The following is a 23541-nucleotide window of genomic DNA, read 5'->3' on the forward strand; positions in this document are numbered from 1 at the left end:
TGATCTGGTGAGGATGTGTGAGCGAAAGCCTTCAGCTAGGGTGTGTCTATTAAAACTAATAAGGTCAGAACCAATGTTGAAGACTTACAGAGCTATTTAGTTTTCGGGACATTTACCGCTACACGCTCAATTTTCACTGCTTTTTAAAATTATATATTTTGACTATCTCAAAGTTGAAAACAAGAGTTAAAGATTATTTTCATATGGAAATCTTACTTATTAGTACATTACACTATCCTGGAGAACATTGTCTATGCTAGTTTCGATAGAAATTATTTGTCAATCGTCATCAGGGTTGTTGTTATTCACAAAGCCTGGCGCCGTTTTCAAACTGGGTTTCGTCTTTGAGCCAAAGATGTTGAATATGTATGGGACTATTTATAATCCACCCACCCACCTGTTTACTTCTTCTGTGAAGGAGCTCTCACAAAGTTATAGTAAGTTGTCAGACAAGTATTTTCCCTCGAACATGGCATTCAAGTCCTAAAAAACATCCGGTTGTTACTCTATAAATTGTAATTTGTCTGTAATTTTGTGAGTCGTTAAATCTGAATTAAGTGTTGGCTTCACAGTGTAGCCTTTTAAAATGTTTATTCACTGTCATTTGATTCTGTGGCTAAATAGATTTAAATTTGTGCTTATACACATAAATAGTTAATGGAGGTAATACTCTTCGTTCGGGAGCTTAATAGTTTAGTCTCGATGTTGCAAAATGGCTTATCAATAGTTCATTCAGTACATGTGGTTCCACGTTTCGAAGGGAGCAGGACTTTTACGGATATTCAGTTTCTACCTTTAGGGATGGACAAAATTATCATTAGTGCTACTTTTTCAGACCTAATGCAATGGTCAGAAAATAACTTTAATCAGAAACACTGAGTGGTATCCAAACAAATAGTAAATTCGGTTACTACAATCAGAGTAAAGCACCAACTTTAAATGATTCCAACGGGTGTACGTTTTAGGTCTCAAAAGCGTCTTTCGCATGTTCGTGGGTGGAGAAAGGACATGTTGAATTTTGTGCTGTTTGATAGTAATGGAAGTCTGTGGCCGAAGTTTGTTATTCCGTGTCTGTTCCCATTCATGGCTATCTTTTAATAACTAACCCTCATATAATCATTTTAAACAGTACTAAAAATAAGTATCGTAAATACGATTTCATGGTATCTGCTTTGTTTTGCTTGTGTATGTGGTAGGTTCATTACGTAATCCAGTAGCATGTCTGTTAGTAATGCATCTACAGACTTTTCGGTAGGACTCTAATTTATGGACGAGCCAATCAGAAGCGTTTAAGGAATTTCAAGGTCATGGCGCTAAGTTCAGTGCGAGATGCTCACATTCGATCGTTTTACGGCAGATTTTAGAGAATAGGTGATCGTTGAGAGACTACAGCAGATGGGACTATTAGGAAGTTCCTGTGTCTGTGACTGCGGCAATTAAATGACCGCAGCACGATGTGCAGACTGCCGCGATGACATTGTATTTCGTTGTACTATATGTTGTAGAAAAAAATCTGCTCGAACTGGCACTTTTTTTACCCGGTCACGGCTAAGGCTAAGACAAACCATGATAATCGTTGCAAATTGGATCATAAAGTCTCCAGTAACATTAGCTGCGGCTATACCGATGTTTGGAAAGCGTATAGATGCCTCTCCAGACTTGGTTTTGTGCATCGTGTTGTGGTGTACAAACGTCATTTCTTTGATCTAACGACGGGGGGTCCATACAAACAACATTGAGGGCATGTGGCCTAAGCTGAAGTATTCTTTAAAACCCTACCACGGCTCCAGAGGACGATTATTATAGAGTCATATGGACGAGTTCTTATACCGCATGCACTATGATTTCAAAACTTCTGAACCTATATCAAACCTCAACAAGTTCTCAAATAATGTAAAAGAAGAATATCCATTGTAATTCATCACTCTTTTATAATATATTTTTACTTTATACTAACTCTCTTCTGATTGGCTAATGTCCTCAAGGTCCCTTAAAAATTCGTTCAAAGGTCGTCCATAAATTAGAGTTTCACCGACTTTTCAACACAGCACATAAACAATCGTAAAGCATACTTAGCGAAAACAGTCGTAAATTAATTTGTAGATTTGTTTTATTTGTTTATACGAAATTCCATCACCGATGCTCTCCACTCGTTTGTGTGTTTCGAGAGGGAGAGCTAACTCCCCTCACTCTCGGCCGTAACAGGGCATTTGGGGGCCGAAGTTATTGCTTCTTTAATCACTTCTCAGTTGCTGTCCATTGTGGTTTCATCTTCTAGTAGTTATTGTCAAACTTGGTACTGAAAGACATGTTGAACTCACTGAGTTTGTTAAAATCTCGAAGGCAGGTTGTGTTAAACTTTTGTACTGCTGCTTGTCCAATCGCTGAACGATCCCTTGGTTTCATTGTTAGTTTGGTTGCCACCAGGAGATGATCTACATCAACATCAGCTGCTCTCTTTGTTCTGACGTCTTTAATGTGTTTTCTCAGTTTTTTATCCATACAGATATGATCGACTTAATTGTCTGTAGTATGGTTCATTGAAATCTACGTAGCTTTATGTATGCAGTTCTGGGAGAAATGCTGCCACAAGTAACCATGTTGAAAGCACAGATCTACTAGTCTCCCACTGGTTTCTTTCTCAAGGCCCGTGCCACTCCATAGTACGTTATAACTCAGTGTTGTTCATCCTAACTTTAGTGTTAAATCCACTCATCAGGGTAGTCAGGTCTTTCCTTGGGCTTCTCTGGAATCGACTGCAACCTCATAAAATTGGTATTTATCATCACTTGGAAGATGCTTTGATGGTCCGGGAGCTATGAGATTCCCATCTCATAAACACTTTAAGTTTCTTTGAAAAGCGTCAGTGCATCTCATAATGTATGGGAGACATTTTCTTCGTAACCAAAATACAGTAGTGGCTTTCCTGAAATCAGTCCTCTTTGTCCAGATCGTGTCCACTGGGTTTTACTTTGAAGCATAGTCTCATTTCTCCGACTATTTAAATAATCCTCTGGTTTTCCCACGTTGTGCAAACATTTCATGTACTTATATTATTTATCTGGTTATTGGAAGGGTCCTCTGCCTCATGGATTCTTGAGAATCTCGACTTTCATCACGGGGCGTCATAATTCTAAATAAAAACCGTTCAACTCTCAGGATACAGTTTAGACGACTTTTTCTGACTGGAGTTTTCTAGGAGGGGTTTTTCTCTTGGGGTCTAGTTGCTAATCTTATCTCAACCCTCCTTCCTTATCCGGGCTTCGGACCGGTAGTAACACCACTGGGCGGAGTTGTCGATCGCATACAAGTGGCTACAAATTGGGGTCTCAAATTTTTCTAGACTCATTAGAGTCTTCATAAGCGACTGTTGATATTGGTCACTGAATATAACGTATTACTCTTTTATGGCTTAGTAGTTAACGAATTTAAATGCTGAAATATGGGTTCAACCTGTGCTTCACTACGGTTTGGGCATCTGCACAGTATCATCTTACACTGATGCAATATCGTGTGCCTCGTAGCCGAGTAATCCAACCCATATGTCTTTTTCTAGTCACCTCATCTTCATTTACCTGATTTAGAACTATAGTTTTTCTAGATTAGTAATACTAACTAGACGCCTGTCTGTCATTGAAAGGTGTACCTCAGAAGTACATAAACCTTGTGAAGGCTCTTTACTCGAACACTACTAGTCGAGTCAGAGCTTATGTCGAACTGTCATCTGCTTTTGAAACCTCAATTGGTGTATGTTAAGACTGTCCACTTTCTCCATTTTTGTTTAACTTCATCATAGACCTACCAATGGAAATAACGCTCTCGTCGACTGAATTTTCGGGCATTGATCTCCTACCAGGAGGTCTACTTATCGACTTAGAATACGCAGATGATATAGTCCTGTTTAGTGAAGACACTGATAAAATGCAGAGTTTTTTTGGCAGCACTGAGCAACATTACCAGAATGTTTGGGATGCGCTTCTCCCTCTCTAAATGCAAGTTATTGCTTCAGAACTGGCCTGCATCAACACATGAACTAAGGATAGGGAGTGAAGTGAGGCTAAACGCACGGCATTAGGGAATGATGGTAAATCAGTTGATGAACTTGTGAATCTTCATCGACTGAACACCGATTACCAAGACGCGCAATGCTGACTAGTGTTGTGGATGGTTAGAAGAAAGTTGGGGGCGGCCAAACCAAAACGTCGCATCATTGCTTGCAGTCACTAACTTCTAGTCTGAGCTATGTTGGTAGATGCAGTCTACTCGGTTAGGGTCTGCGTAACTATCGTAATCAACGGTTGGAGACTCTGGGTGACAAGACTTAATCGATCACAATGGTATAGGTGTGTACACTCACTGTCTTCCCCTAAACTATGAGATTAAAATCGCTTCATACCTTCCTTTCTACGAACTAATTCTTTCTTCCTGTACTATTTCCTTATATGCAGTTTTTCTTTCATATATTACCATCACTGAGTTAACTACTTCTATGAGTCCAATGTTGATCTTGTTGTGCTAATGGGGTATGGTAACTTGGACCGATGTACATATGTGCCTGGTCCAACATTGTAGCTGACTGATTGAGACGAATAGTCAATAACTTCGGTCAGTGATTTGTGATTTTTCTTAGTTATGAAAAAGCATATATTGATTCTATATTGTCAGAAACCCGCACTATCAGTACCTGACACATTACTGAGATATTCTGTTGTCTATCCTGCATGTGGTTAAAAAGACCTGTGATGCCATATATTTCACTCCCATTTTTGATTACTTCCTGATGTCTTATTCTTCTTCATAATATTCGTCCTCATTTATTCTACTTTTGAACTAAGAATGTTTTTTATGTTCGTAAACATTTTTGTCTTAGAATAAATTTACAGTTTTATCAGTCTTGTTAGCCATCTAACCATTCTAAAAGATTTACGGATGTAGCTTTTGTTATCATATAATTCTTGCAAATTATAGATGCTGTCTCTGGAACTGTAAATTCGGGTCTGTCCAACATAACATCAAATAACCCAGTTAGTCCGGCCCATTGTCAGTCGTCTGTAGTCGGACCAATCGGATGCGGATCTTCAGGCTCCACTGTTAATAATGGCAATCATTCTCTTCCACCCCTCTGTGGGATGGCTTCTAAAACACCTGGGGCTCCGTACGGGATTAGTAATGGACCGACTGAAGTTGTTCACAACATCAGTAATGGAAGTGCAGCAAACGGTAGTGGATCCTCTCCTCCTGTTGTAGGTGGTGTTGGGGACGCACCTCCTTTAAGCGTTGGAGGAGCTGGTAGTAGTGCAGGACCAGGAAGTAATAGCAGTGGCTCTGGTGGTGCCGGTGGATCTATTGGAGGGAGTGGGAGTGGACACTCGTCTGCGTCTACTCAACATCTTATACAATTTGAGCCACCTGCTCGACCTGGAAGAGGTTCAGAGGGTCGCTGCATCAGTTTAAGAGCTAATCACTTTGAAATAAGAATGCCTAAAGGATTTCTTCATCATTATGATGTCTCTATCACACCTGAAAAATGTCCAAGACGCGTAAACCGGTAGGTTTATTGTTTAAAAATCTTAAATCACTTTAATTCTGTATTTTAAAACGACCGTTCAGAACACTACAAATGACAGCTAATTTTGGATGATATGGTGACCTAGTTGTTCTTGTAACATTTCTCCCATATTTCAAATACTTTCACTTTTAATTCGTCTGGAAGTTATATTTTGATATAGTTTTAATGTTTGTTTATATTACCTGAGGAGGGCAGGAAACATTTACTAAAATTAAATTTTATCCCCTCTTAGTTCAACATAAACACTGCCGATTTCTTTGAGGATTAGTAGGTTTATTTCAATATTCTCTCTACTTTGTAACTCAACTTATGATGAATGGTATTTCATGTACAGTAAAACTCCAACTGCTCTCGTGAAATATACAAATTTAAATCTTGCAACAAGCACAGGTTTTCTCGATGTTGCAGATTCACTCTAGTAATAAGTCCTAACAAGTAGATAGACCTGACTTGAAGTTTCCTCCAGTCACTCAAATCCAAATGTAGTAGACCATATTTCCCAGTTATTTGTTTATTTTCATATTTCAGTCTTCAGTGACCACACAGTAAAGTTTGGTAACACACTTGTTAGAGCATTTCGATTTCAGGTTTGAGTTGTGTTCTACCTACTTTAGCGCTCACACGAAAGAATAATGCTAAACGGAGTACTTGAACCTGTACGTAACTACTGGTTCGCCTTGTAAAAAGTTCAGTGTTATTCCTCTATGTAACCTTGATTCATTCACTTTTATCGCTCTAGCTGTAATTCGTTGTCCTAACGTCTGTTTACTATTGTTTTAAAATAACTAAAAACACGTAACAACTACAATTTCAGTGTGTGTCTGAAATATAGTGACAATAAACTGGGTGTTGTCAACTAATTGAAAATTCGAATTATTGTTAGTTGTCTATGCTCAAGGTACCCGTAACTAAGACTATTGGAAGAGAAATTTAACGGCTTTCTAACTGCCATCATCCGTGATTAAGAGGATTTAAGGGAATTATTTCTAATGATGAATTTTGTTTTTATGATAGTCTTCAATTGTCAATGCCCTGTGTTAGTCAGTACCAAATTCAGCTATTTCTTAACTCGTTTTGAAGTATGTTTCCAATTCGTCAGTCAGAATTTGTAGATTAATAGATTGCAATAAAATATGGTGGATTAGAGTGTAGTGTGTTTTACCTGGTAAAAATATCGAAATTTCCTTTTTTTCCGAGTTATTATAAACGTTTTACTTCTATTGAACTCCTTTTTAACATTTCTTTGTATATCAAGTGAAATAATCGAGACTATGGTCAATTCAATGCACTATCAAAAATACTTTTACAACCAGAAACCAGTCTTTGATGGTCGCAGAAATATGTATACTCGTGAGCCACTTCCAATCAGTAAAGAGAAGGTATGTGTGTTTTAGCCAATTTCAACAGAAGTATTACAGTAAATTTTATTTCTATGGTCGACTTTGTCGGCAAACTACTGTTATATATTTATTTTTGCAAAACCTGTTTTAATTATTGGCTTAACTATGAAACTAGTTTTTTTTTATAAAGTTTAACTTGCCAATAAGCAAAATTTACCAACTGTTATGATTTCTCTTATCGCTTAGTATACTTTGGACACTACTTCACTCGACACGCCCCCAAATCAGAACACGGTTGAACAGGAATGTAATTATATTCCAAATGAATAAGATTGAATGGAAGGAGTCACAATAAGAAAAACATTGGCATACTTATGATTTTTTATGTAAGAAAATTCTAGAGTTTTCTAGTATCCTCTAGCGTTGATTGGTTAAGAAATAGCCAATTAACGTGCCCAGACACAATCCTGCACGGAACATGGCTTAATCGAGCCTATATCCCGCTACCACATCCCCATTGAGTAGATTCGTAGGGTTTGGTGTTAGGGTCCACCTGCAACCGCAGGTGGAACCACGAAATGACTAAATAGTCGATGTAGTTTTCTGACTTTAGCTTGCAGTTGGATGCCCTATGAGAACAATTTCTGGCCACTTGCTGTATGCATCAAATTCCAAAAGGTAAGTTTTTGCATGATGTGGACCAGCAAAGTACAGGTATATACGCTGTCACAGTGACTGTGGTATTGGCTATAATTTCAGCTCTGCCTTTCACTGTGCTCTTGTTTCTAATGCGCAGTCGACACACGAACGAGATAGCTGTTCCAATTGGGTGTCTAAATGCGGCCAGTATACATAACTTCGTGTTAACACATTCATCCGATTTATTTCAGTATGTCCTGCGTGCAACTGATCAAGCACTGCTGGTTGCAGCCTCTTTGGGATTATGGTACGTTCGGCAAACAAAAGACGGGTATCGATGATTGAGATAGTCTGCGCTAGTAAAACTGCTGAAGCTCTGTAGAGCTGATTTTCGAGGGCCACCCTTTTAGATGAAACCTTTTAACTTCTTGTTAGGCTGGATCTCGAAGAGTTTCTTCTCTGACTTCATCTGATGACACTGGAGTGTTTTGAATGGCATCTGTCACTACACTCCGTATTTCTAGATTTCTAGTTCTGGAGGCAACGATCATATTTTCTGGTTCAGAATGTTGGATTCTAATCAATCGAGAGAGCGTCGGCTTGACCGATAGTATTTTTGGACTGATACTTGATGTTGAAGTTATAGCTCAGAACCATTGACGCCCAGAGCTTTAATCTGTTAGCCATATAAACAGAACTTTCTTTCTTAGAACCGAAAATTGCAATTAAAGGTTTATAGTCTGTCAGCAAAGTAAACGTACAGCCGTAGAGCATTTTAGGGAGTCTTTTAACAGCGAAAGTGATTGCGATGTCTTTTTTTCGATCTGGTTGTAGTTCTGCTCCCCTGGGTTGAGTAATCTAGCAGCATGAGCGATCTTTTTGTGATCTGTCCGGAAACACATGAGATATCTTTGCTCCAACTCCATGACTTGAGGTATCAGGTACAACAACAATTCCCAAACTGGGATCGAAGTATGTCAAGAGAGGCTTTGAGCTGATGATTGATTTAACTTTATCGAAAGATCTTTGATATTCTGCTGACCATTGCCGAGGTTTGTCTTTTGATTGTAATTCATTCAGGGGACCTCCCACTGGATGGATTTCAGGGAGAAACGTGCTGTAATAACTGACCAATCCCAAGAAGGATCTTCATGAATTAACATCAGTTAGTGCAGTTATCTTCTGAAGGGCTTTTATGTTGCCAGGGTCGGGTCCACGACCGTTCTTATATTAGATGAAATCAAGATATTTGATCGAATGCATTAAGATGTACTTTTCTTTGCGTAATTGGAAACTATACTCCATCATTCGGTTAAAAAATTGATGTAGTCGGTCATAAAGTTTACTCCCAATTGAACATATAACTATGATATGATCTAGATAAGTTGCTGCTCCAGATATACTTGTTAAAATCGTATCCATTTGCTAAAAGATGAGAGGTACGGTCTTGATGTCAAATGGTAGGTGGGTATATTAAAGCAACCCTTGGAGTGTCAATAGTTAGAAGCTCTCTTGAATCGTCGTCTATTTCTACTTGCATATAGGTATCGAAGTTTATTTTTGCGAAACATGTTCCATCATTAAGCTTAGTAAACAGGTCTTCAGGAACGTAACAGATACTGACATGTATCCAGTAGAGCGTTTAAACCGGTTGAGAAGTCGGCACATATGCATATAGTCCCATTGACCTTATTATTCACTACGATCGGCGCGGGTCACTAAGAGTAATTGACTGATTAGACTACACCAGCTTGTTGTAAACGATCAAGTTCTTGATCGACTAGTTGAAGAGCGGTACATGTTACAGGACGTCTCAGATGAAAAATAGGTTTGGCATCTGGTTTCATCGGTAATTGAGCTTTCACCTTGGTGCAGTGACCAAAACTATTCTGAAGAATAGGAGCGAATTTTCTCCTTAGCTTTTCTAGCAACCTTTCACTTGTCTTTTTTGCAAGCATCGGAGTATCCAATGATGAACACGACACGTTGCAAACACTTTTAATGGTTAAACCAATTATTCCAAGTTTTTCTAGCATATTTAGACCAACAAAATCAAGGTTTGGCCGTTTTGTCAGATAACATATTCCTTCACATCTATTTTCATTAAAGGAAAATTCACACTAGTTCGCAAACCAGTTTTAGCACTCCTCCCGATGCGTGATGACTAGACAGCTTTGATGAATATTTATCGTTTAAATTGGTCCTCTTTCAGTGAGCGTGACTTGAACCGTTCACACTGTTGATATTTGTTAGGGCACCATAACCAACAACCTTATTTACGCATCAAGTTGTGCTTGCTCTTGTTGTAGTATTCGGTTGAGCTGGTCATCTGATATAGTCATCTTGGATGCGTTTTCCCTCTACCTCGTCGCCACTGTTATCTCTTATTGTTTAGTATTCTTGGATGCTACCTTACTCGACAAGTCCCGAAGTCAGAAAACTAAGTTATTAAATTATAAAACGACAGTTAGCTCTGGAATGCAAGTACATTCAGCGGAGGAGTTCTGAATAGGACGAACCGCGTGTCATGGATTCAGCTGGTGGTCCCATTCCATCCATTCTATAAAATAATACAGTGGTTCACATACGTTAGTCTGACACTTGTTACAGTTCTGTGCATTTTTCTACATTTATTCCATGGCTGGTCGAATGGTCAGTTATTGCCATAATGCTCGGCTTTCCTGTTTACACGAATGGGGCGTTAATTTACCTTAGACGAATATCTACACTAGACACCCTTCCAGTGTCTATTGTACAGGACTTCAACACAACTCTGATCAAGAACACGTGACTGGCCTGACTGGGACGCAAGTATATTTCCACACCGAAAACCAACAACAATCACACTCATAATATTGGTAGGATAATATATAACTCATCTGATGCCTGTCAGACTATCCAGCAGTCTAACTAAGCAAACAACCAACCATTATCTTCCTCGCCCACACATCAGTTAGTTAGTACTGTTCACTTATCTTCTTTCTGTAGGACTTATTAACACTTCCATAATGCTTAGGGTATTATGGTCGTGTTTAGAATTTCTAAAAGTTGTTTAGTCAAACTTGAAATCACCAAGGCCCGCATTTTGTTAAGCATTCACAGCATGTGTCTTATATTAGTTCAATGATTGTTTCTTTGCAGTCCGGTTTGTCCTTCAGATTAGATGGTCTCAGTTAAACGGTATTTCTTCAACAATTTTGTCAGTGTTTGGTTTTGCTTGAGACACCTGTCAAGGGTCTCTTACAATGAACTAACTCATTTTTTTCATGTTTTGGTTGTTAGCAGATTATTACTACTTTTTACTGCTTTTTAGGTTGAACTGGAAGTTACTCTACCTGGAGAAGGGAAAGACAGAGTTTTTCGTGTTGCCATTAAACATGTTTCAGAAGTCTCTCTTTTCGCCTTGGAAGAAGCTCTAGGTGGTCATAACCGACATATTCCAAATGATGCTGTCATATCGTTGGATGTTATCATGCGTCATTTACCGAGCATGAGGTAATAGTTTTCTTATTTTCAATTTCGTTTTCTTTTGTTATTGGCATTGTGTAGTGTATCTTATAGTTTAGGTGCTAAAATAAAATGTCATCCTTTTTAGAGTAAAACAATTTTGAGCAACTTAGAACGTATTAAAAGCACATCTCTTAAAGTCAATCAAAAAGTATAGAACCTGGTTCAACAACAGATTAGTTCAAACTTTTATACTTGAGCTGCATACCAACATGTACAAACCTTCTTAGCAATTAAAAATGAAAAGAAATTCCCTCGCTCGATTAGTTCTTTTTTTATTTACCAAATGTCAAAATGGGAATTTTCACTATATTAAAAATGAAATATAACTTGTTTATTGTGTTTGTGTGCTTACGTTAACTGAGTTACATAAAGCATGTGTTGTGAATATCTGGTCATCACTAACTCTTCGCGAAATCACGACTTGTAATAAATGTAGGTTGGGTTAATTATGAAGCCGATCATGTCAGTATATAACATCAGCATATAAAGCCCCCGACCTTGGTATGAGACACATTGAAATGTTAGAATTTTGGTATTGTAAATCCTTACTCGACAAGTAGAAATTAATTGTGGTGGTGCAATTCTATTCGCTTGATCATAATTCTTGAGCATCTTTTCTAGTTTTTAATTGGTCCATTCCTCTTCATTGCTTTCGAAACAGTTTTAGCGATTTCGTTTTCAGGTTTTTTATAGTCTCATTCTGTTGCGTGATGTGACGACGTAAACTAATGCGGTTCAATGTCACCTGATAGAAACAGAGGCTGAGTAGTCTTTTGCGTAGGTGTAATAATTATAGGTCAGTTAATTAAGTTATTCAAATTATACCTACGTGGATGGTTCAGAACTTCGTGACCTATGTCGAACCGTTGCAGCATATGCTAGAGTAGGCCTAGTATGGGGTAGAGACATATGAGACTGCAGTTTCTAGGTGATTTCCACTTGTTAACAATCAATAGCTTCAAATCAATCCCAGTAAAATAGAGATCCATCCACTCTTTTCGAATTTTTCTATTCTGTAGTATAGTGTGGATTCCAATAATTGATTCTTTAATTTCATTTGTTCTGTTCATTCGTTCTGTGCAAAAAATTACTTAATTTTCACGAATAAATCACTATTGTTGAAAGTAACTTAGATATTTACTACCATCATAAATTTTAAAGTTTATGAGAAATTATTTTCACGTGTAGTAAGCTAAAATCTTGAACAGAGAATCATTTTACGTATTCTCCTTGTTATGAGGATCCTCTTAATGTTAGTTACAAACATCAGTTATATTTATGTAAGTATATATCGCGGGTAGAGGAGTTTTATTATGCTGTGTTAACTTTGCCTAGATTCCTGATAATACTCATAGTTCAACATTTGTGCGATACAATCCATCATTCATGTTTTGGTTCTATTAGTTTACAGTTAGTGAAAGTAAATATATCGAAAATATATGAAATGTCGACCATTAATCGCTGAATTTCTTTATTCATATTAATAGCTACACGCCAGTTGGTCGATCTTTTTTTCAAAATCCTGATGGATATGAAAATCCTCTCGGTGGTGGTCGAGAAGTATGGTTTGGTTTTCATCAGAGTGTTCGACCTTCTCAATGGCGTATGATGCTAAATATCGATGGTTAGTTTTGTTTGTTGGAATGAAATTAGTTACGGAATTAATACTATTTATTTATATTTTATATTTGATGAAATATTTACCTGAGTAGGACAACTCCACAGCTACTAAGTGGTTTTCCTAATTGACTTAGTGTTGTAACTCGGTCTAAAGGTGTCCTGTTCATTGAGAGTTTTAAACGTTGTATATATTTAACCCAGTTAGTGGGAGGGTGGTGATTATGGATACTCATTTTCGGGCAGTCCAGAAGTAGAATAAACAGTTATTCACTGCTTCTATATTCTCAGTGGTTCTTAAACTGATCTCAATCAGTCACGAAAGCCATCTTTCAGTTGAATTAATCTCCATCACTTCTAACTTAAAAAGTACATGCTGTATTATGCATTGTCTGTCAAATAAATCGGGACATTATTATCGCTTTAATGTTTTCTATTTTTCTATGAAAAAGGCAAACAAATAAAGATTTTAACGTCCATTTTTTCTATTTGTCTATTTCATTGTCCATAGTTCACCTACGATAAAAATAAAGTTACAGAAAAATTGGGTCAAATCCAGCTGTTTTCAAATATAGTAATATTTTGATGATTATTATCATTAATATTGTTTCTTCTCTGTGAACTGGATAAAATTTACTGCATCGTTTTTTCCCTCCTAAATTGTAGTATCTGCGACTGCATTCTACAAAGCACAATCTGTTATTGATTTTATGTGCGAAGTATTAGATATATCGGATAAGAATGAACAACGTCGACCATTAACTGATAGTCAGCGAGTGAAATTTACGAAAGAAATTAAAGGTAGTCTTATTATTTTTGTTCTATATATTATTTTACTCCACATGTAGCCCTGCCTGTCCCAAGCCCGGATTGGGCTTAGGGTTAGCAACCCCATCCTGTAGAAAACAACCTTGCTAAAAAAAACGTTTACCTGAAAAAATCATGTAAACCATTTAAACTATCCCCTAGGAGTTGGTGGATCTTTATTTAAGAGAGTTGTGGCACCTCATGATGAAAGCCTAAATTCTTCGGAAATCACGAGGCCGTTGCTCTAACAACCAGAGCGACTATTAATACAGGTATATGGAATATCCGGACAATGTGGGAGACCAGGAGGACCAGTTGAATAGATACTGAGATTATTATTATTATTATTATTATTATTATTATTATTATTAGTGGCTTTATTCAATACTATATTTTTGGTACAATATAGAATTCCCGGCACAAAGTATTTCAACAAGTTTCCTTTTCTTATTTCTTGATCAACCCTTGCGATAAATATTGACTGGTCGCCAGTTAGATGTTAGCAGTTCAGGAATCGACATCTGATTAATGTATATTGCCAGCAACCTCGATGTCTCTGATTGGGCTCTTTTGTAACTTGTACAGCGAAGTGTCGTAAACCTTTCACAAACGCACTTGAATAGGTTACGCGACAAACAGGAAAACGGATAACTTGTTGAAATATCCAGATAGCAGGGACAGGTAGCCCAAATATTCAAGCAGGCCACCTTGGTACGAATTGGCGGTCCTCAGAATATGTGAAACACATTGGACTCAAGCTGTATAGAAAAGATAAACTTCGGGAGGGATGTTTTTGTACTCTGATCGTGAAGGAATTGCTTTGCATACAAGGAACTGCACTGATGCTGTCCAAAGAAGCACGAAAAGCACCTATAGGATAGAAATCTCGTGAATCCAGAATCTTCAAAGCATCCTTCTAAATAAAGAAGGAAGAGATTAAAATGAATAGTTATGAGAATCCAGAACTTCAGGTGAGACAAAGAATGGATGCACCTGCGCCATTGCAAACGATTTTAAGCCATGTCATTCAAAGTCTCTAACCATTGGTTACGATAATCACGCAGAATGTGTAGCATAACCAAACCAACTTAAAGGTTGAAGGTTTCTGTCCTCTTCAACCAGTTTATCATTTCTATTTGAGCTTCAGTATGGTATTCATGTTCCATGAAGACTATTTTAATCCTAAAGCCTAAATTCTAACCATAATCTTAAGTGTCTAATGTTGATTTTGTTATTAAGACTGATCATCTACATCTGGTAGGCAACATATTGTTCTAATAATATATTCCATGACTTTGATAAACCTTATTATTTTCTGATTAGGTCGCCCTTATTCTTTATATTTACTCCTTAACAGTGCTCACTTAATGGTTTCATTGTAAAGTGGTAATGCTTCGAAGACACATGTAATCAAATTTTAACAAACTAGATGTTTTACAACTATATGGTAATATAGAGCAGATCAGTGTTCAGTATACTCATCTCTTGATAGATAGACGAACTACTCATTTATGCCTTAGACGGCTTAGACAAATTGACCAAATGTAGAAATCATTTTTGTATTCGTGTTCGGTTTTGTATAATTTTGTTTAAAAATAACAAGGAATCGTTGATATTTGGTACTCCTACCTGACTATTACCCAGAATACACTTCACAAATTAGGTTAAAATTTGCCATCTAACTATTGAGAACCCACATGAATCGAATATGTAATCATATAGATAAAAATGAAAGGCAAATTAGCTATAAACAATTTCAAGTGTATACTATTTCCAGTATTCATAGAATTGTATAATTCAATTTCTCGTAATTTTTTTCCTTCATATTAAGGTTTAAAAGTTGAGATCACTCATTGTGGTACAATGCGACGTAAATATCGTGTGTGTAATGTGACACGACGACCTTCTCAAACTCAATCATTCCCCTTACAATTAGACACTGGTGCTACAGTTGAATGTACTGTTGCTAAATACTTTCAAGAACGTTATAATATACGCCTAGAGTGAGGATTATTATTATTTAATTGATATTTTTATTAGATTGTATTGCATTTGTAACTACATGTTATTTTCCAGTGCTTGAATGTTTGTTCGTTGTTTGTCTACTGGTTTCAGTTACAGATATTTTTTTTTAAAGCTGTTACAACCAACTATGAGTTTAACACAACTTATTCTAACTGCTAGATATTTAGAAAGTTGCTTCTCAGCATCTTTATGCTGGGGGGATATCCAAAGTATTTCTCAAAAATGTCCAGAGGGGCCATGCAAACACTGGAAAACATTTTATCCACTCAGCGTTTAACCGGAATTTCTCAGAAACATTTGGAAAGTGAAGGGCCACGTTTCTGATTGAATGGTTATTTATCCTGCTACTATATTTAATAGGGTTCCAAAACCTTCAATTTTCTTGTACATAAACTAACCTCGGAGTAAAGCGTTCTTTTCACGCTTCATTCCTTTTCTCTTGTGTTCAGGTTGTGTAGAAGAGCTTAGGAAACCGATTCAAGCGTTCAGACAGATTTATCACTTCATCAACAAGGGATAATTATAAATTCAAAATAATATATCGATTTTCAATGTGGAATAATTCTTCGACATGTAATATAGAATTAAATCGGTTTTATAAAGAGAAGTTGCATGAATGATGGTCGTCCGATATAATGGGATAATGACAAATCTTCAGTTCTTATATTGTTAAGAACTGTAAAATTGCAAGATTACGACTTTAAACACTGAATATTAGGATCTACAAATTAGTTTATAAACCCTCTGCTGTCAGTTGATGGCAATCATTGATCTGTAAACAATTTATTCCTATTTCACATCTTAAATTCGAGAAATTTGTTACTAAGGTGGTTTTTTTAAAAAAAAAATCGGTTTCTTCCAAAATTTCCGGATTCCCTTTCATCATCATTGCGATGTTCTAACTCTATGCTTGTATTCACAGTAACTTATTTCGTGAAGTTTTACTGATTATTGGCGCAAAAATTTCCTCATGCTTCCCACTGTAATCATTATCGGTTAAGTAGTTAACAAGACGGTCAGACGTATATTTCCCCTTCATTCTTTTGGTTATCTGCTAGTAGTTGAGACTAAAAGTAAATCAGTGTTAGGCGATATCAGTTTTTCTAAATGGGACTCAATAATCAAAAATATCTCTGGTTCACTTAGCTTTAAACCACATATTTGTTTGATTGTTAGTTATAATTCAACTATCTAAATCAAACCAGGTAGGACAAAGTTTGAGCTTGGTATTTAATGACTGTAAGTTAATTGGTTCAACCAATAAGTTACCACTCACAGTTACATATTACTGTTTGGAGCATTGACTTAATAGTGAAAACATTGACCATTCAACAAATGGATTGAAAGGCTAAACGCCGCATCTACATTTTGGTCTGGATAATCTAATAGTAAGATTACCTTCCACGCAGTTAGTTCAGTTCAAAACGGAGTACAAAAATCCTGTATTTCGTAAGTAAGTTATATCACATGTCAATGTGTCACTACATATTATTAACTTCTTATTACTTTGTTTTACTACTTGTAAGGTAATTTCGTTTTCTCAATTTCCTTCTGAAATTTATAGCTACCCTCATTTGCCATGTCTTCAAGTTGGTCAGGAACAAAAGCACACGTATTTACCATTAGAGGTTTGTAACATGGTAGCAGGTCAGAGATGTATTAAAAAGCTAACTGATATGCAGACATCTACTATGATTAAGGCTACAGCTCGTTCAGCCCCCGATCGTGAAAAAGAAATCAATAATCTTGTAAGCCTATTCAATTCTAACTATTCTTTTTTTGTTCGTTATTCTTTATCCCCAGGGTTTGTCTTTTTTTAAATAAGGAAAATGTAATTATCCATTTGTAGGTATCCATTTGTTCACACGAATATACGCAGCTATTTATATTTGGTATTTTGGCAAATTGATGAAGTACAATTTGTTATTATTTCTGTTAAATTAGTGAATACATATTATCGTTTGTTTTCCAATTTAGTTTACGTACACTTAATTTTCATTTACCTGCTGTATAGGATTGAGGCAATCTATTGTCTGTTTTGCTTTACCCAACATGTCATGTTCAAACCAACATGCAGACCTAATCTATGAAGTTATCAAGTGAATAGTAATGAATCCCTGTAAAAAAATCATTATTTGATTGTTGAAAATGTTCAGTTTTAAGTTAATTCTCTTCACTCAAATAACTGTTGAAAATATCAAAAAATTATGAATAACTATTTTGTCCGTACTTTTCAACTGTGAATCTTCTATGAATTGCATTATCTTTGTTTCTACCTATAACGTTCAGCAAAGGAATCAATAGGGTTGAAGTTGTCCACAACGTTTTTAATGTTTCATAAATATATTACATTTAACACTTTCTGCCATTTTCCCGTTCATTTAATGGGCGAGTATGATATACTAGTGTGTAATTACCATTTTAGTCCAAGTCCTAGCTTTTGCTTTGTTTTTGTGTACTTCATTCTGTGTTCTTGGCTATATGGTAAATTTTACCATAGACAGTTGCATATGACTCTAGACTCTTGAAATGAAATGAATTTCCAATACTCAGCCACAAAGTGAGTAGTAAAATGACTTAAATTTTTGGATATGACATAATGAACATTGTTAACGTTGAGAACAACTTGAGCCTGGTAGAGACAGAAACAATGTATTGATGCGTTATATTTACGTCATACTATATCTCGAGGTGTTTAAATCCTAACTAATCGTTACCTTAAAGTATTTTATTCACTCGTGGAAAATGAACTAGTTGGGTTAAGTATTGTAACCCGATACTTGTATGAACTTTACAGATAACCTTTACCATATGATGCATAATGTCCTCATACTACTCATATATAATATTTAGTGTCTTGCTATTACTCCGTGGTTCTTAGTTTTGTATTGGTCATGTTAAACTTGGGATGTTTTATACTGTCTTCTAGTTTAGGAAGTACTTTCGGCCCGTCTTTCCTTTCTCTTCTCTTTAATCAATTTATTCTTTAAATAAAAACAGGTGAAGCGAGCTAATTTCAATGCTGATCCTCATTTACAAATGTTCGGCATTAATGTTAACACACGTATGGCTGAAATCCAAGGTCGAGTCATTCCTGCGCCAAAGATTCAGTATGGTGGACGTACTAAAGCTCAAGCTTCTCCACAGCTTGGTGTATGGGATATGCGAGGTAAACAATTCTTTTCAGGCATTGAAATAAAAGTTTGGGCAATCGCTTGTTTTGCACCACAGCGTATCGTTCGTGAAGAATCACTCAGGTTGGTTATTGATTTGTATCACCTAAAAATAATTCATATACATAAATATGTATTCATTATTTGATGATATATTAAGTAAATATTCCCTGACAAGACTGTCTTCATTAAATCTTGTGTAACTTATCAAAGCGACCAATTATCTAATTTTTTGTAGAATGCGTCTAACGATTAAACACTACTGGCTTATTTCGTTAAGCGATGTGTAAATCTGTAGTTTTGGTCAATCAGTTTACGAAACTTTTTAAAGTCTAACCTAAGATTTATTCTAATGAAATTAATAACCGCAGTGTGTTGATTTATTAGTCTAGATTTTCTATCATCTTTGTAATATGAATCTGTGATATTCTATACTTAGTATGACAGTTGTTATTAGGTTCTACTTCTTCAGTTTTCACAATGGTATTGTGTACGTATGACAGGAATAGTTACCCCCATATTTATTAATTTTTTGCGACAATTTAGCTTTGGTGAATGTTGGATTGAAAGGATATTCTTCTGTTATATAAACCAATACACAAATTCCTATCTAGGCAACTACTTAATGCTTTCCCTTTTTTGAGCGCAATTTATTGATCGATCTAACTACTGTTACTACATCTCGTAGAAGTCATGTAGTCTGATTGATGAATTTCGGTAAACACGATTTATAACTATAGAATAATATAATGGTCTATGTGTAGGTTTGACTGCGAATAAAAAGATATCGTAGTTAAGGTGTTTAACTTTTTGCCATTAAGTTCCTGGTTTGGATCTTCCTCTGCTTAAATCAGTATAAGGAAGCGGGTAGTATTATTAGCCTTTGCACTTAGAGTGTGGCTCATATCCAAGTATCTGGTGAATATGCCAATTATTTACTATAATACTTGTAAATACAATTACACTCTTTTCACTAATGACCTTTTTTCAAGGTATTTGATTATTCAGCTGATTTTTGCCTTGTTCCATTTTGTTTTCTTACACTTTGTATGCTTAGACTATTTACTCTACAACTTCAGAAAATTTCCAATGATGCTGGTATGCCTATTTTAGGACAACCTTGTTTTTGTAAATATGCTACTGGTCAAGATCAAGTTGAACCAATGTTTCGATATTTAAAAAATACTCATGCTGGTTTACAGTTGATTGTAGTTGTTCTTCCTGGGAAAACCCCTGTTTACGGTTCGTTTTTTCTCTCGTTTTAATTCACTTTTAAATTAATTACTCTTATGTTACTTATTTTTACTGGCTAAGTAATATTGAATGTTTTGTAGAAAAAGAAATGCAATTGTAAAAAGTAAAATAAAAGATGAAGTATTGTGTCGATATGATCTCTAGCGAATGTCAATGAAGATTGTATTTATAGTTGACTGAGTATCCTCTGTAGGCTCGTCAAGTCACTTATAAAAATAGAAGGCGAAAATTCTAGCTTTGAGATGAGTATCAGTTATTTATGACAATCAGGTACATCACTTCAGAGTTATGAATTAAAAATATACCTTAAGCGAGAATTGAAATCTCAGTGGTAAAACTACACTATGCTGACGATATTAAGCGATTAACGAAAAATAGTTAGTCAGAATGCAGCTTCCACAAAAATAATTAAATTACAGAGGATTCGGAGTTTTAACTCCATGAATAGATCTAGTGGTACCAAGTACCTGGAAATTACAGTCATGTAATCCAGCTAGACCATAATTCCTAGCTTTATATCTTTTAAAACCTAACTCCTAAATTTTCTTGACCCTAGCTCTTCATTCCACAGGAAGATGATCATCCAGTTTTTTGGAAACATGAGCTATAATGAAAATCAAGAGTTTCAGGAGGAAAATATCCGCATTAGCGTTTTAAATTCGCGCATCGAAAAAACCTAAGTTTGATTAGTCACTCAAGGCCGTCAGTATAGTTTTACAATTACAGTCTTATTATTCTCTATACAACTATTCCGGTCATTAATTGATAAAGATAGTATTTTATCTTGAAATTAGACAACTATTATACTTCTACTCGCGCATTAGTTTTTTTAATGCCCAATCCATCACATTTATGCACACAGCACTAAAAGATATTTCGCACAAAATAATATGTAGACACTTTAAGGAGAGAAATTGGGTGGTAATGTCGTAACTGACCTGTGTTATGCTAAAGAGGCTAAATGGATAATTTACTCACGAAACTCACTGCCATATTTCTACCGAATATATGTTGAGAGACCGATACATTAACTATTGAGTAAATATTATGTATTATGGAAACCATGATTCTATCGTTTACAGAATATTCAACCATCATTATGTAAACCTGAATTACTTGCTAAACAACATAATTAAGATGAAAATGAAGATCATAAAACGTGGTCGTTATAGATTCCTCCTTGCCCGTTTTATCGAAAATAACTTTAAAATTTAGTCTTACATTCGTCATTTCTCACGAAAAATGGGAGAATATCCTAGCAATATAGTCATATTTCACTTTTTTGTAAAGATTCACATTGGTAGATCAATTACGATGTTTTATGTATTCTTTGGTTTCAGCTGAGGTCAAGCGCGTTGGCGATATTATGTTTGGTCTTGCAACACAATGTGTTCAGTCAAAAAATGTAAATAAAACATCACCTCAAACACTCTCTAATCTTTGTCTTAAAATCAATGTTAAATTAGGCGGTATCAATTCTATTATCGTTCCAAGCGTCCGACCTGCTGTTTTCCGTGAACCAGTTATCTTTCTTGGTGCAGATGTTACACACCCTCCAGCTGGTGATAAAACTAAACCAAGTATTGCTGCCGTTGTTGCTAGCATGGATGCACATCCAAGTCGTTATTCAGCTACTGTACGTGTTCAATCGCATCGTCAAGAAATTATACATGATTTATATCCAATGGTTAGAGATTTGTTACTGCAGTTCTATCGAGCTACTCGTTTCAAACCAACTCGTATTATTTACTATCGAGACGGTGTTGGTGAAGGTCAATTTTTAAATGTAAGCTTCTGTTCAAGTTGTATTACTCTTTTTTCGGCAACCTAGGATATGATTGTGAATTTATACCTATATTTTAATTCGAATCGGCTACTGTACCGACATTGAAGGTTATACTGTAGTCTCGTAAGTGTATAACCACTGGACATCAGTAACTACACATGCTCCTGACATGGTATATCACATAGCTACTCAGTATTTGAACCTGTATGGGTTGTTTAATGGCACTTTTATCATATCTTTTATTAATCCTGAAGGGCCTGAGAATAGTGCTTCATCTATTTTTATACTTTTCATCTCCCTTAGAATGTTTTTTGACATACATTTATCCCGATCGTAAGTTTTACAGCTTCCTTATATTAGGTTTTAAAGATCCACCCATTTTTTAATATTATTTCTACCTGATGACGCTTTGGGTTTCTGGTTATATCAAATTAAATTTCTTCAAGATGTAACTCAGTAAATATTTGAACTGTCCTAACTTCCATTATCAACGAATTAAAGACTGTATACACTCTGGTCAACGAATTACCATAGAAGTTTATTTATTTATTCATATTCGTCTAGCATACAGAATTCAACCTATTAAAGAAAGCATTATGTTCAGCAGTGAACTATGGGAAAGGGAAGCAGCTGGTAATTTAATCAAATGTCATAAGGTTGCTATATTTATTTGGGGTCCGTGACTTAATGAGTCCTGAAAATGTCTTCTTTCAAACTACTGGATAATTTGTTATTGTTATGATTTTATGTCCGGCTTTTTATCACGTGACTTATCCACCAATCAAAATGCGACTTATACAGTCTCCGCTCTGTGCCAAACCAATGACGTCCGACCGGTATGAGCAGCCTAGCGTCTTATTTGGTCCTATGTCTGCATAGCCCGTCCACTTGAGTCCAGAACACAAACACCAGCTTCTGCAATATGAATCATTTATTTCAAACATACTCGGTTTATATATCAACCAGACAGACCACAATGTACCATAAAATAGAAAATAACATTTGTACAATATTTGGCCAAATGTGGCTGTGAACGTGGGTTGATAACTGTTAGGAACCAAAGAAACAGTAGTTTTGCACATGATGGGTTGTATACAAATATGTTGATTGATCATTATTTATTTGTAATAATTTATCTAGAATGTATTTTAGTTTGCAGTCAAGTTTTATCCATCCGTCTATTATCTTATTTTACACCGTTGAACAACTTCTGTTTCTCTTAGGTTTTAAATCATGAACTCCGTGCTATCCGTGAAGCATGTGTCAAATTAGAATTAGGCTATCAGCCTGGTATTACTTTCATTGTTGTGCAAAAGCGGCATCATACACGTCTATTTTGTGCTGACAAAAAAGATCAGATGGGTAAATCTGGGAATATACCTGCTGGAACAACAGTTGATCAAGTTATTACCCACCCAACGGAATTCGATTTCTATTTGTGTAGTCATGCAGGCATTCAAGGCACTTCACGACCTAGTCATTATCATGTATTATGGGACGATAATAGGTTAGTTTACTATTTTTCCCAGTTCATTTAATGATTTGAATTATAAATAATTTAAAAGAAAGATTTATTTTCTTTCATCATAAATGCACGAATTAGCGAGCTGATCTGCTAGATTTGTTAATAATCGGCATCGTTAAATTCTGAAATTTCATGGAATGTTAAAATCCGTTGAGCGTTTCATTGATGTTAAAAAAGGTTACTAGGATGATGAAAAGGTAGAACGATCGTCGACCTGTTGTGTTGATGAAAAAAAAATCGAAGTATCCAATGTCTTATGTTTACCGATCACTGTTTAGTGGTCAGAGTGATGACTA

The 23541-nt window shown here is 35.9% G+C and overlaps 1 protein-coding gene across 2 annotated transcripts in view; it reads left to right on the forward strand.

The window, feature by feature from the left end:
• Nucleotides 1-253: 253 nt before the first annotated feature.
• The window catches only part of AGO1_1 (argonaute 1), a gene marked incomplete at its 5' end in the record, with an annotated part of 28445 nt that continues 5157 nt past the window's right edge, over nucleotides 254-23541 (forward strand). The window contains 12 exons of one of the 2 annotated variants that reach the window (XM_012937309.3): nucleotides 254-437; nucleotides 4969-5548; nucleotides 6825-6948; nucleotides 10862-11043; nucleotides 12546-12682; nucleotides 13342-13476; nucleotides 15314-15485; nucleotides 17072-17255; nucleotides 18508-18764; nucleotides 19738-19922; nucleotides 21275-21720; nucleotides 22944-23227. In XM_012937309.3, the coding sequence (XP_012792763.2) occupies nucleotides 254-437; nucleotides 4969-5548; nucleotides 6825-6948; nucleotides 10862-11043; nucleotides 12546-12682; nucleotides 13342-13476; nucleotides 15314-15485; nucleotides 17072-17255; nucleotides 18508-18764; nucleotides 19738-19922; nucleotides 21275-21720; nucleotides 22944-23227 (2870 nt within the window). Of the gene's footprint in view, nucleotides 438-4968; nucleotides 5549-6824; nucleotides 6949-10861; nucleotides 11044-12213; nucleotides 12683-13186; nucleotides 13477-13891; nucleotides 21721-22943; nucleotides 23228-23541 lie in introns of those variants that run through there. The other variant, XM_051217915.1, reaches the window with a different exon arrangement.

Source organism: Schistosoma haematobium, chromosome 7, assembly GCF_000699445.3.
Source record: "Schistosoma haematobium chromosome 7, whole genome shotgun sequence".
In the NCBI taxonomy this organism is placed as follows: domain Eukaryota; kingdom Metazoa; phylum Platyhelminthes; class Trematoda; order Strigeidida; family Schistosomatidae; genus Schistosoma; species Schistosoma haematobium.